The sequence below is a fragment of the Melanostigma gelatinosum genome (assembly GCF_949748355.1).
Source record: "Melanostigma gelatinosum genome assembly, chromosome: 23".
Lineage (NCBI taxonomy): Eukaryota > Metazoa > Chordata > Actinopteri > Perciformes > Zoarcidae > Melanostigma > Melanostigma gelatinosum.
Window position 1 is genome coordinate 10,183,394 of NC_136656.1, and position 15,600 is coordinate 10,198,993.

General features: G+C 44.8%; 1 protein-coding gene across 1 annotated transcript in view; it reads right to left on the minus strand.

Annotated features, from left to right (window-relative positions):
• pcxb (pyruvate carboxylase b) overlaps positions 1 to 15,600 on the minus strand; it is a 219,902-nt gene that overhangs the window by 173,325 nt on the left and 30,977 nt on the right. The window contains exon 10 of the mRNA XM_079295523.1: positions 1,307 to 1,425. Within this exon, the coding sequence (XP_079151649.1) occupies positions 1,307 to 1,425 (119 nt within the window). The remainder of the gene's footprint in view (positions 1 to 1,306; positions 1,426 to 15,600) is intronic.

Below are 15,600 nucleotides of genomic sequence, written 5' to 3' on the forward strand. Positions count from 1 at the left end.
CTCAATGTTTATGAGAAGTACAAGTAAACTCCACCCCCCACACACACAGTGTCGAGGGGTTTTAATCCACCAACAATTGGGATGATAACATGCTTCCTTAACTGCCACCTCTGTGTCAAGACTAAGTATGGAGCAAGTGTGTGAACGCACAACTTTTTAAACTGGAATGAAGAACATATGGCAGGTATTCATACTCTTATAAAAAGCAAGAAAACTGCAGCCCTACAAAGAATAAAGAAAGAAATAAAAGACCTAAATTATATTAATGACACATTTTAATGCCGTCGCATTTGTCTTTCGGATCTTTATTATCACATTAGCCACATTTTGAAAGGAAACCGTGAAGATTTAAGACCTTAACTGACAGGATATACTTAAAAAGTGGACACAACTTTAATCAAAATAACACTAATTAACGGTTTGGGGAAACTAAATAGACTTTCTTGTTGCGAGCGGTGGTTGTTTGACTTAATGATCGCCGGGACGTCACTGTTTAACTGATGTAGTCGTGATGTGACACAAATACAGCGAGATGAATGAAACGCTTCTTTGTTTAGTTCTCTCTCTCTCTCTCTCACAGAGACGGAAGAGATGAAAGAAGCCAAACAACAGACTGATTGAGACGGCGAGCGAGTGCGGCTCACAAAATTTTCAGTCATGTTTGGTTGCCATAGGAACAGGTGGCATCATTTCGCACCCCCCCCCCCCCCCCCCCTATAACTTCCTATTAGTTGCACTGATTTGTTAGTCTGTCAGCTTAATTCATTAATTGGGATAATTATGCAGGGAATCCAATATGAATTTGTGTAATTGTAGCTTTCTGGTGTGTCTGGAGGACCTTTATACTTGTACCTGTGTGTGTGTGTGTGTGTGTGTGTGTGTGTGTGTGTTTATATCTAGAGTGTGTGTATTAGTTTGAGACCCATCTGTGTGGTTTCAGCCGAACAAATCGCACAGGTCATCAGTGAAACAGGATGCTATTTATATCGTTGACTATTCTGTCTCTCTGCTTCACTGCCATCGTCTCTCGCCTTCTCTCGGACCTCATCGCTCGGACTTCTCTTCACTGATCCCACCTGTTCTGGCTCTCTTCTCTCGCCCCCCTCGTCTTCTCAACTGTGCCCACACCTCTCTACACCTCCGACCTTAACTCTCTCCATTTCAGCAACTTTTCAGAGTGGGAGGCGTCTAAAACACCTGGACGCTGTGGAGAGACGACACCAAACAAACGCACGCAAAGTGACAACCGCCGCGACCATTCCGGCTGCCCACCTGCCACCCGCGCGTGTAAACATCTGCTACTTACTCGGTGATTTCTTCGGTGACCGTGTGCTCGACCTGGAGGCGAGAGTTGACTTCAATGAAGTAGTGTTTGTTGTTTCTGTCGACCAGGAACTCCACGGTGCCCGCGTTCTCGTAGCCCACCTGCAGAAAAAGGACAAAGCAATGAAAAACAACACGAGCAGAAAGCAGTTTTACAGCTGTGAATTATCTAAGTAATGATGTTAGCTGTGTAAACACTCAAGGAGCACTCGCTCATCTTAATGAGCCGTGAAACCGAAAGCACAGAGAAACAAAAAGAAAAAAAACCTGTCTCGTCTCCATGCAAATAAGACTACATAAAAATGAGGTGTAAAAAAAAAAAAGCAAGCTCCGTGTTTTATTTGTATGGAGGGAAAATGGCATTTCTCTGCACTGCAACAATTAGATCATCAATCAAACGGGATTTATTGAAAACTCATCCTCATAAAAGCCCGTTTTCACGATCAGAATCACAATCGGTGTCGGGTACAATAAATGTTCAGGAGTTTGTCTCGTCGGTGTTGCTGCTAAAGACTGGGCCTGACACGCACACATCAATAGACAGACATATACAGAGATATATATATATAGATATAGCGTGGACAGATAAAGAAATGGTTAAACTACACTACACATCTTATCGTATCTCACCTGTTCCTATGGCAACCAAACATGACATGATCGTATCAAATCAGCGGTGCCAGTAAAGTGAGACCCCATCTCGCCGTGATGACTCACGAGGCGAAAACAACACCAGCGCTGGCGTCGCATCCGGTTAACATGAAGAAACAGAATCACGGGGAGCTGAAAGAATGCGCTAACATATGGAGATATAAATGTGGATCAGAGCACACTGAACGCACCCCCGAGCTCAATGCGTTTATTGTGGTCGTCAGTTTGTGACGACTCAATCCCGGACTCACCATTTCACTGACACAAGACGTTTTTTCTCTTTTTGGAAAATAAATGTTCTTATTTTTAAATCGGCAGTGCGGTGTGCAAATGTACCATTTAAAATGCAATATAGTGTTTTTTTATACCCGTTTTATTACTTATTCTTCATTTAAGAGGCGATAACGCATAATCCAGTATCTAGTCCCCTCTTCAGGCATCCTCTCTTTTTAACGGACCATATTCCTTTTGGTTTTAATTACACACATTCATCATGTACCGACGACTGGACATTTCCATTTAGATTTAGTTTGAACTTTTAATTATGGCTGTTACAGTCATGGTTTGTCCCCAGTTTTTCCCCCCACACAGAGATATGATGCCGCACCTACGTATGACAGTAATTTCAGAAAACTAAATCACTAAAAACTGTGGAATTACTTTGCCTTGCTAAGAAAGGATCACCCTGAATGTGCTGATCTATGCTTTTCTGTGGGAAGTTGAACATGACATTCGGAGTAAAACATGGTAATTAGGAGGGAGAATTAGCATGTCAGTGGACCAACACCAGCGCTTTCCATACTCATCCTTCAAACGAGACTTTGGCTCGTCTCAGCTCAAGTTTAATTTTGCCCAGTGGGAGCTGCACGCAGAGCGCAATTGCCTTGTAAAAAGCTTTATAAATAAAACGTATCATTATTACCATTATAATTTTGAGACTGGGCGATTACACAGATGATTCAAGCGAAGCAGTCGGAGTGGCGTTCCAAACATTTCCACCAATTTAACCAATCAGAGCAGCTCAAGTCGCTCAGAGCAGATCCAGCCACAGTGCTGATTATTCATATAATCAGTCGCCATAATACCATAGAAGACGTTTTGAGCGAGGAAAACAACATCCAAATGTTAAAATGAAATTAGAGTGCTGCAAGCAATCAAATCTCCAAAACACAAGCTGCACAACAGGAAGTCTAATTCACCCAGGAGGCGCAGATGTGAGCAAGAAAAGGCAACAGCACCACCGACATCTGTACGTATCTAAAACCATTAGTTAGACGGACAGTTCCCTCCCTCTCTGGAATCAGACTGAAGTGCACAAACCGGGAGGAAGTGAACGATCAACTAATTCCTTCGCACCAGTCTTCAAACAGAAAAATGCATGTTCAGTCTTTAATTGTTAAACCAGCCCAGTGCCTTCGGCTTTACCAACATTTGGCGAGCGTAAATGTCAAGACGATGAAACGGGCAGAGGAAGCGAGAGGGCTGGATTGCGGAGACAAAGATGGCCCGAAGCTAAAACTGCAGCACTCAGAATTTGGCAACGAAACAAAAATGCACAACAACCTCAAAGAAACGTTGATGGAGATGCCGTTATAACATAGAATCCATGATGCAGAGTACACAGGCAACACCTGCTCGCAGCTCGTCAGCCTCTCATTAAGCCCATAGCTGGCAGAGTTAAGCTGGTTGTAAAGAAAACTCTTCTCAGGAGGACACGAGACACAGTTCTGGAGCGACGCGCGCACACATGCAACAATATTTGCTGCAACCTAGTGAAACATCATCCGTGTTAAAATACTCAGACACTCGGCAGAGTTTCCTCTGCAGAGAGAGATTAATCCCATTTATGGCATCTGTAGCTCCCCACAGGTTTCACCAGAGAGACTCATTAGAGGGATCCCCCACCACACACACACTAATTAAACTGTATGAGCCCCACACACACACACACACACACACACACACACACACACACACACACACACACACACACACACACACACACACACACACACACACACACACACACACACACACACACACACACACACACACACACACACACACACACACACACACACACACACACACACACACACACACACACACACACACACGTCGAGTCAGTGAGTGGCAGCAGCCAGTGTAACAGATTGAGCGGTCAGGGTTTCATAAGGTCTGACAGACAAGTCAATGGGCTGCATTAGCACAGGGTGCCGCACACACACATCCTACAATATTTATTTTCTTTTTAAAAAGCATAACGTGCATTCATACGTTTAGCTCCCTGCAGCAGACCACAATGTGTGCGAGCGATTGTGCTTAAAGGAGCCCAGCGCTGATGAATGCGCACTGGTGTACGGCTGTGAATAGGAAGTGACAGAGACGGATAGCTGGTGCTGTGCGGCGCAGAGAGAGCGCAAGAGAGTGACACAAAGTGCATTAGGAACAGTTCGAGTGTAGCGGGAGAGGGAGAAAAAAAAGACCAAAAACATGGGTGAGTTTAGATGGAAGAGAGGGAGGGAGATAAAGAAAGACTGATGGATGAATCAAATGAGGACAGACGCAAAAGGGAATCGCAGTGTTGGTTTCGGGGTGGAGAGGGAGAGAGGACAAAGAGACGTCCGGACTGAAAGAGAGGATTCGGTGGAGTAAATCAGGGAGGGAAAGAATAGCAGAGAGCTTCAGTGATGGAGGGACTGTCACTCTCCCTGGTTCCTCTCTCTCCCTCTAAGCACTTCAGCTAGAAATCACATGCGTGCCATGTTGTTACAGGATGTCAAAACTCTAATTCAATGAAGACTCTTTGACAGTTGGTTTATTTCCCCCCTAACTTTGCTCCACAGCGCCTCACTGTGCCAGACGTTCCTCAGAGAGAGTTCATAATAGTGGAGCGAGGTTGGGTGACAAAGGGGAGACGGCGCAAAGACCCAGAATGCAAACAGCGGTCATTTCCTCCTCCTGCGTGCTCGCCGAGCCGCCTGCGATGAAACACATTGTTGATGTCTGAGGAGGAGACCGGTCAGAGCGGCAGCCGTCCACATGAAGTAGAAGCATCGTGGGAGGAACTATTAGACTGAGCCCAACATATTCACTCCTGGCTGTAACAAGGTGAGGGTGCAGCAGGAACACAAACAGTATTGGGGAGAAAAGAAATAAGAATTCTGCTTGCTCTTAAAAATCCAATAGTAGTTGCTGCCGACGGCAAGGTCAGAACATAGTCCTTCAAAATGAAGAAGAAAATGAAAGCAGGGGCGGCGAGATGATGTGGAGGAGTATTTTCCGGTTAAGAACAGAAATGCCGCCTCTGACCGCCGCATCTTCCACGGCCACACGCTCCTCGAGTAATTATTTCCAGGAGGATAATTATCATGAAGCAGGTCGAGAAGATGATTCAGTAGCTGCCCACACAGACAGACACCTCTGAGGTGGAACGAACAAAAGAGCGTCCCTGACAAGAGGTTGAATGGGATGACTGAGTCTCAGACCGCCAACATCTTTTGATTCTGTGTCGAGCACCATATGTATTTGAGGGCCTTCCTGCAGCTTCATCTCTGCAAGGACACAGACTCCTAGCAGAGGCTCGGTGCGGAGCATAATGATTTCACTCTTTGAACTCAAAGTGCGGAGACAAGTCACGACATCGAACACTGGCTTTTGGTTAGCTATAGAGGGACGGAATAGAGAAGCTTGCAAGATTTTCTTCTGGAGATTTTCAATTTGACAACGCTGGGGAAATAGTCAAATTCTACCAAACTACCACGCGGGCCCTCTCGGAGGTCACGCGGCCGGCACTGCACTTACATCCTGAAAAGGAAAATATGATTTCTCCTCAATGTTGTTGCAGCCAGATTGCTATCACTTCATGCAAATCCTGTGAGGAAATAAAAACAAACATTGACGATTCTCTGCACATCGCACATGAAGCCCACCAATTACTCCAGTCCCCTGCCATCTTTCCCTCAATGTCCGCCAGCCAGAAAGCAGTGCATGCTGGGTCGTGAAATGTCCAGGGGGGCGGTCAGAGTAATGCGGTACATGCTCCTCAGCTTGAGGTGCGATGTGCATCACGCAGCAACGTGTGTGTGTGTGTGTGTGTGTGTGTAGTTTCTTGCAGAGTGACATTAAGAGCCAGTGGATTGACACCACTATTCTGTTACTTGACTTCATTGTTTTGAACCCGGAATCAAAGCTGTGGGTTTTTAAATACTTGAGGACATGGACTGTCAGCAAGGTGTCAAAAGAAATAAACTAAATGGGGTTTTGTTCTGCTATGCAGCAACCATCTGGTCTTTTAAAAAAGACAAACTTGAACTTTAGACAGCCGCTTTGCATGAAGAGGTTCTCTTTATGACCAGCATGGACATGAGGAATGATTAAAGCAACCAATAATATTATAATAATAATAATAATCATATTATGCGATACACACATGCCACATGTAACATATCTTTGAAGGAATGCGCTGGTTTGCTTTAAAGCACCAAAACAAAATACGCCAAAACAAAGCTTCAGGCACAGCTCAGGGCTGGAATGAGTAAAACAGATGGGGGGGGGGGATATCTTAATTTTCAGTAAAGCCCAAAGGAGAACAACACACAGTCACGAGGGGGAGGAGTCCTGCCGTCTTTATTACAGCAACAGAGTTTATGGTAACTGTGGCCTTTATAGTCGCTGCCATGAAAGAGGAGGCTGATCACATGAATTGTTTTCTTTTTGTAAAACACACAAGGGTATCACAGTCTGTTTAACAAGGTGTAAGGTGCATAGTCCCATTACCCAACAGTTATTACATAACCAGATCCTACAGCACACCCCCCCCCCCCCCCCCTCATCTAAACATCACCGCTGCTTCTTCCCTTTAACTGCAGCTCACTGCTTCACTTTTCTTTCATTTCTTTCCTCTCTTGTGGGGATCGGAGTTAATCTGATCCAATTCCCTTTCAGGCTCGCCACACACACACACACACACACACACACAGAGAGAGAGACACAACCCTCATCCGACTCACTGTTGATACAACAGCAGAACAACACAAACGCGCACTCAAACTCACAAATAGCTCAGTTCATATTCATCCCAGCTGTAATGGGAACAGAGCTTGACCGGAATCCCTCCATCAGTTTACACATTCATGTATTCATCCCTTCATCTCATATCATCTGCAGGCTTTAAGTCCATCACGTATTTCTTTCCCCTCTTCAATCATGTTTTTCCACACTGGTCGCTTCTACCCTCTTGTGATTAAGATTCAGGTCATCCTACCTCCTCCTCTACATATATCCCGTCTTCCCGCTTCATTTTCATGCCGAAGGATTTGAGGATGTCTGGTCATCACATTTGTGATGAGAAAACAAACATTGCAAACACTGCAGGAAAAGAAGCCGGGGATACAAAGTCTGAAACAACACAGTGTCGCGTATTATTAATATTCTGATGGGAGAGGTTTCACTCAAGAGGATCCTGCATCCAGACATTGAGACGGGATAAGACTCCCTCCTGAATCCATGCCGAAATTACCCCGCACGTGGAAGTGTTTGCCGAGCGTGGTGATTAGTATCACATGACGCACGCTTAATAGCTTCTCAATTTGGGGACCAGGACACCACAGCTTCGCTTAAAATGTGTTTGCAGCTGTGCGATAGTTAAATCATGCTCTCCACCTTGTTGCTTAAGCCGTCACAAAGTGTCACAAAGCACAGCGCACATACGAATGAGGAAAGAATAATATGATTGCCACACGGCTACGTCTTACTGGAAGACATCAGAATCTTTTGATAGATAGATCTGTTCTGTTCTACTTAGATATTTCAGTCAGCACCAAAGTGGCAGTTTGACATAAGCAACATGGCCGCCCCCAGAGCCGTGCTACTAAGCACGGCTCGTAAAAATGAATTACTAAAGCTATAATAATCCCAATTATAGCGGATCCTCAAGCGTCTCAAAAAGTTCTTATTGGTAGAGTAGCTTTGATATGTTTACCCGTGGCCTGAGAGGTCAGAGGTCAGACCCGGGGCCCCTCATTACACCACATAATACCAGCCGCCGTCTGTAAACCTTCAGTAGCTCGCAAAAATGTTAACCGCGTCTGAGGCTACCCGTATATTCTACAAATAAACCGCTTCTTTCCGAGGTGACAACCACTCCCTCTCTCCTCACCGCTCTCTGATCCTTCCCTGAGCTCGTCTCCCTTCAGATGTGTCGCCCTCTCTTCCTCGACGCGGCTACATTTCAAAAGAGTTTGCCGCCTCTTCCGTAAGTGGCAGTTGGCCTCTGCTCCACTTTCAACACTCTCTTCTTTCTCTACTTCCAGGTTTGGCAAGCCTTCAGATAATAAGTCTAGGAAAGTCTAGAAAGTTAAAAGAAGGGAGGCGATGAGGAAAGGTTGACGGTGAATGGAGCAGATGGCCGTAGGGGGGAAACGGAGACAAAGCGAGGGAAACGACGAGGAGCAGGAGATCGAGAGACAGACACGGAGACGAATAGAGAAAGACCGAGAAGCAAAATCAAAGTACATCTCGATCGACAGCGCGTTTGTAGCAAGCCTGCGGCTGAATAATGACGTGCGACGCAAGAGTGAAGACAGGACGGCCGATAAGAAGCAGCCGAGTCGAAAAGGTGGAGAGCTGCACGGTACGAACGCGTCGACGAACTGCAGACAAAGAACACATGGTGGTGGACTCATCCGTCTGTTTAACCGACGGATTCTGTCCGATTCCTGTTTGCTCACATGATGACCGTCAAAGATATCCAGAACTTGTTCAAACTGTAAACATCTGATGATTGTTCTCTTTTTTTTTCATAAACTTACTTGAAACTTTTCACAGATTGTGTTTTCTTTACGCATAAGAGATGGTAATAGAGGTATAAATATATTAGGCTGCACTTTATCTCTCATTGTGCGTATTTAACTTCCTTTGCTTTACCTTTATGCAACTGCATTCAGTGCAGTGAAAAAAAAAAAAGCTATCACATTTATGTACCGAGGTGCACGTCTCACAGGAAGTAAATGGACGCGGACGTCATCTTTTTCTACTTGGGGATTACTTAAGGACTAAGAGCTAATCGGCCTCCTTTTAAGAGGGCGGCTATAGAGCATCGGAATTGGCATAGAGCATCAGACAAAAAGTGTGTATGGCCATTAAAATGAATTTTAGATGCACTGATGGAGATTTGCAATAAACATTGTTGTGTGCTGCATTATTTCTGGGCTTTCAAGTCGCTATTTGCATGACAAACAAATCTGTAGCTGTAAGACAAATGCGCACGCGCGACACATCAGCAGCGACATAAAAAGAAGAATATATATCGTTCAGTCGTTTTTTCCTCACATTACAGACAGATCCTGGGGACCAAATGGAAGCTGCAAGGCCATCAGGCGGCAGCATAATGGGAGTTGTACATAGTCTGGAAGCATTGCAGCCATAAAGCAGAGCATAAAGAGAGAGAGAGAGAGAGAGAGAGAGAGAGAGAGCGAGAGAGCGAGAGAGCGAGAGAGCGAGAGAGCGAGAGCGAGAGAGCACGAGGGAGGCAGATTTTAAATCAATACAGCTGCAGAAGACACCTAACGGGAATTTACCGTTCACGTGTGGATAAACAGAATTGTGGGCTCATAAAATCTGATGTTTACTATCAATTAATTAGAAAAAAAAAGAGGGACATCAAGTGCAAAGTGCAGCCATAACTTTAGATGTACTGAAGGGACAGAAAGGAAGAAGCTTCCCAAAATAACAGCACAGGTCACAGAAAGTTTCTGTGGGCTGATTCACCGTCAGCAAGGCGACTCACACGGTCACATTTTATGACGACAGACAGACATATACACACACACATATACACACATATACACACACATATATAGTTGTATGTTCTCTACTTTTCCTTCACCTCCTTGGTCCCGTACCCTTTACCGTTCCTCCCGTGTTTCCAGTGTCTTTCAGAGTTTCTCCTCCTCATGTCCTCAACTTTGGCCTTTTATCAAATGGCTGACTTGCATGTGTGAAAAATGTTGGTTTTATATCCCCGCAGCCAGGCCTAAAAAGGTCAAAAATACACCTTTTGTTTAATGCTTGGAGACATTTAAGTCTATCGGGTATTATCGCAATAAAAAAAAAGAAATACAACTAATCTGCTGTTCAGGAAAAGTTGGGTGACTTTATATTTTGTTTCATGGACTTTCTCTCCACTCCGCCCTCCAATGATTTAAAGCTGGAGACAACTAAAGAAGCACACTTCTACGTTTTACAGCTTGAAAGTGTCTAGCAACTAGCCCCACCTTCCATATTTCATTCCTCATCCCCCCCTCTCCCACTTCTTCACGAGAGTGTTTTATAAGAGTCTTTGGGATTCTCTGCCCCTTTACTGCACAAGCCTCTCCCCCCCCCCCCCCTCTCTATCTACTCCTCTCTGCCCACTGTTCAATCTGCCACCTCCCTATTCCTACACGAGCGGTGCTTTCATGCTGCTACGACCAATTTACCGCAGGCAAAGTGCCACTGTGTCCGCCCCACACTGCCCGGTTACGTTTAATTGTATTACAGTAATCGGATTTCATTGCCGTTACACCTGCAGGTACCCTAAACAACACACGCGTGATAAAAGGATTACAACCGCTTTCTGGCAAACTGTGAAAACAATCTCTGAAAATCACATTTTAGATGTTGACAGTGGGCATTAAAGTGAGACTATAGCTGTTGAAATCGAACTTTACTTCATTTTATGCACTCCCCGGGTTGCGTCGCTCACCTCTCCCTTGTTCTGGTACGAGTATCTTACGGTGGCGGACGTAAGCGAACACTAGGAACCGACCGATTGCAACTTGTTGACACGTTGTAGAGTAAATCCAAGAAGACGACATTAAAAAAAAGACAGTTAGCCTCAGAGCAAATCCAGCTATTTCATCAACCAAATACCAGATCCATAAAAAGCCACGCCTCAGCCCATTCACTCAAATCTGTACTCCACCGAGTGCTCCATTCCAGTTGCGTCCTCAAATCTAATAACTTCCACATTCAGCAATGCGGAGGCCATTCAAATTAACTTTGCGATCGCTCGAACCATCAAGTAATCAAGAATCGGTGGTAAATAACATTTAAAAGAATAATCACTCCCAAAAACACGCTGCAGCCAAACGCTGATGTTGTTGAGCCAAAGTAAAAACTCGGATGGAGTCTTGATATTGCATACAGTGATGAGCGTGTGGTGAATTCAAATGATCACACGAGCTGCCGTTCCCCATCACGACCCACTGTTCTTAAATCCCTCTTTTCACGTCTTACTTAGGCCTCGCTTCATTTTAAGGCTTCCCCCTCTCTCCCCCCTGATCTTTTATCCACCTTTTCACCTCGTCCACCCTCTCCTATTGCCCGCTCATCCCTCTTCCCAAATCTCTTAACATCGGGCATTATTGCTCATTTTTTGGGTGAGTCAGCCAGTCATGCCTCCCCTTTCTTTTCCACTTTGCTCTCATTTCTCTCTCCCATTCACCCGTCGCTCCGTCAGCAGTTAATGGAAGCATAATGAGCTCGTTGTCTGTGAAATGATGAGAAGCAGAAGTGAATACAGCTGCCTAATGATCAAAGAGCATCCAGAAACACACAGCTGGACAAAGGCGTGGTGCACACACACACACACACACACACACACACACACACACACACACACTGAATGTGTCTACTGAATCACAGACGCACTTGAATCTATTCTCTGTGGAGGTACACGATTAGTAACTTGGACCCAAAAATCAGGCCAAATGCTATTTTTTTTTTTCTTCCCTCGCTCACTCCAAGCACACCTCCCTCCATCTCACTCCTTCCTCCATCTCGCCCCCGCCCTCCTTTATCTCCCTGTTTCACTCCCTCGTTCTCACTCCTGCCAAAAAGGTACGGGAGTCGGGGCAGAAATGGGTTTTTCCGACTTCATAAGACTGCAGCGGCGCGCATGTGTCCACACATTGCTTGGTGTGTGTGTTTGTGTCAGACTAAGATTTGGATGTATTCTGAGCCAAGACACCAACACTGCAGCATTTGACACAGCCAGAGGGAGCAAAGGACTAGAGCGAGAGCGAGGGAGAACAGAGGACACACAAGGGAAGGAAAGACATAAAATAAAAAATACGAGGAGGGATGATTGTTTGTTCCTCATCATGCATGCGTGACCTGCATTTGTGCACCTTGTGTCAATCCCTTTCCACGTGAGAGTGTGTATCCTTTTTTTTTTTAACACATCAGTGTAATGTATCCCGTACGTGTACACAGCATGCATGTGATCATTTGTGTCGATCCCTGAATTCATGTTGTCGTGTGCCCACGGGCGAGCACAGCCTGGATGTACTTCCACGAGTCTGAAAGAACATTTCCAGTGTACGTAAACACATATGATATAATCCCAATATCATCCTGAAAGTCTATAATGCTTTACAATTTAAAGGATTTTCCATATTCGTATCAATTGTTTTCCTTTTAGTTTTCACACGAAAATAAATCATCAAGAAGGCGTCTAATTAACAATCACGCACGTCATTTGGAACACATTTGCAGGCATAATAAGTGTTAATTTGTTTTATCCACACTCCTTTTGAATTGATGGAGCTCGTTATGGAAAAATGTAGTTGTCCACTAAGATGAAAAGGAAATAAAATTAAAAGAATCTAAAATTGTATTTCAGAGTAAGAGCAAAACAGAAAGAGAGAGAGTGGCTGATTGGACGGGAAAGATGGAGCGCTGATGAGTATTGTGTGTGCGCAGACAGACCGACACTAAGAGGGGAAACGAAAGAAAAGCAAGAGAAAGAATGAAAGAGACGTCTTGAGGACAGAAATAAGAGTGTACAAGTGGTGGTAAACAGCATAACACAGAGACGCTGAACTCAACACAGGTAAGAGAAAGACAAGAGGGGAGAAGGTGAAGTGAGTTGACTGAAGTCTCACCCCATGTGCATAATCAGGGAGCCACACTAAACAGGGAAAACTACTGATGCCAGTGTGTGTGTGTGTGTGTGTGTGTGTGTGTGTGTGTGTCTAATCCAGTTTCATTACCAGATTTTTCTGTCTTTTTATGTCTTATACAACTTAAAAGGAGAGGTGAGGGAGGAGAGAGCAAGTGAGGGGGAGGAAGGGCATCTCCCATTCCTCTCTTCGATGCAACATAAGCGTTGCCTGTTTTTCGGTTTCATTCACTCAGTGCTCACACTCTGTGGTGAGCACAGAGAGAAAGTGCTCCAGTGAAACGTCTGTTCAGTCAAAACGCACCAGAAAAAAAGAAAAAAAAGGTCCCGTCCTGCCAATTTAATTTCCCCAAAGGCAAATTGTCTTCCTTCCATCTCTCCTCATCAGAGAGATCCCACTTTCTACTGCAGCACATTATGGCCGCGATTCTTCTTGCTCGCGTTGGAGGATTTCTCTGCAAAAATGTGTTCCTCATATCTTCTCTCAGGCCTCAGAGGACAGAGCTGGCAGGAAGCAGGACACGGATCGAGATATACTTTACATCATTAGGATTCCTGACAGGGAATAATAGAGCGCGAGGTCGTCAGCGTTGCGAAAATGAGGCCCGACAGGGAATCAACACCCCCAACGTGACGCTGATGATTTCATTAAGCCACGGCGCAATTTAGAAGCCTTCTGCCAAAAAAGTAGCCCAGCGTGCCCGTCAGTAGGCCGGGACTAAATGTCTTTTGGGCAGAAGCCGTCGCTCGTTAATCCAATTACAAATCTACAAAATAGACCGGACGCCCTGACGGCAGAGTTTAACGTCAAATTATGAGTCACTGTGCTCGAAGAACAGATCTCAAAATGAAGTATTCAGTAAAACAATGCAGCTACATTGCCAACTCCTGATTTAAGTTCCGCTATTATATAAACTGAATGTTTATGTCTGGCATCTGTGGATAAAGTGCAGCAGAAACTAAAATAAACTCCCCAAAAACCTGACACCGAGCCTCCCACCGGCAGCAGCACGTTTTATGATCCCTTTAAAACATTTTGCGTGAAAAGCGCAGGTTTGGCTCATTACATCTACAATGACTCCGTTTCATTAAGTCCGCCAGTAAAATTAATTTAAATTATTATTATTCACATCTGTGCGCTTCCTGACGTGAACGGCGTCTATCAGTAATAGACCCCCCCCCCTCACACACACACAATCAAACAATACAAAATAAAGACCTGGATCATTTCACAGGTTGAGTACAGTTACCCTGCTTCTGCACCAACCGCCGCTGTGACCATATATTATTCATGAGCGTGCACTTTTCACTGTTCTCTGCTGCCCCGTGCTTGCTGCTCTCTCTCCCTCCAGCCTTCCACCTTTCCCTTGGCTCTAATTTCAGAAAGCACCGTTGGCTTGAGTTTCTGTACACTCAGTCTCCTATTGCAATAAGAGCAGGTTTATCTTGTTATCCTTTCCTGCTCCCTCCGTCCATTTCTCTCCACTTTGTGCTTTACGTTCCATCCGTCTCTCATCTTCCATCTATACCGCCATCTTTGCCTCTCTTTCAGCTCGTCTCATACGGAACTTTAGCCTTTCCTGCCCCGAGGGACAACATCCCCAAGAAGCCTCATCTTAAAACTCGCACACATCACTCACACTTCGATGAACTACACACGTTCATGAGCAGCACTTCCCATTTCAATATCACACTCGGTCGTGGGCTTGAATGGACAAACGCATTGAGTGCACGAGGATTCTGCAGGCGTGAGGATCGACGCCGCGAAGGCTCACAATAGCAGCCGTCCAATCACCAAGTGCCAATGTCACCCTGAGACGCAAGGCTCCTGCACCACATGACACACGCCTCAGGAAACATGCTATTCTACATGCACACAGCTGACATGTACGGTATTCTTTAGACTGAATGTTTTTGTGCTTGTGGTAATAACTTGATTTCCACGATGTGGAGATGTCACACATCATGCTGCCCTCGGTGTCATTTTGGACTCGGATTTAAGCGATGAAGATATTCTCAAAGTGACCAAGACAGCAGTGTTCTACCTGAGAAATGGATTCATACGTTCATTACTGGCAGGTTGGACTATTGCAATGCCCTCTTCACTGGCCTACCAATAACATGCCTGTTTTAGCTCCCAGTTCTTTTACAGTTGAGTTTCAGCTTCTTTTACACACGCAAAGCATTTAATGATACAGCAGATTGATCAGATTCTTTAATTGCTCATCAACCAATAACAGCTGGTATTTTAACTGTGCCTGAAGAAGCGCACAGAATTGATTTGGGGGAGACGCTCATAGCTACTCTCCTCCTAGACTCTAGAACCGCCACATTAGATATGCAAGCTCTGCTGACACTTCCAAAAACAACTGAAGACCTACTTATTCAAGCAGGCATTGAGTTCATGTCGTAAGTTTTTATCCGTTTCTACAACTGTCAAATCTACTTTTGTTCCTCTGCCTTCTCATTGGAGCCTTTATTGCATCTTTGTTTATTCTCTGTATTTGATCTATGTTGTGTGTTGCTTTTACTAATCACACTTAAAAGCACCTTTAAACTGCATTTTATGTATGAAAGGCAGGATACAAATTAAGTTGTCATGATTATTACATTATTATGAGTAGTAGTTGCACGCAGCCGGAGTTTGCACATCATTTTTGACACGAATATCGTCGTACACA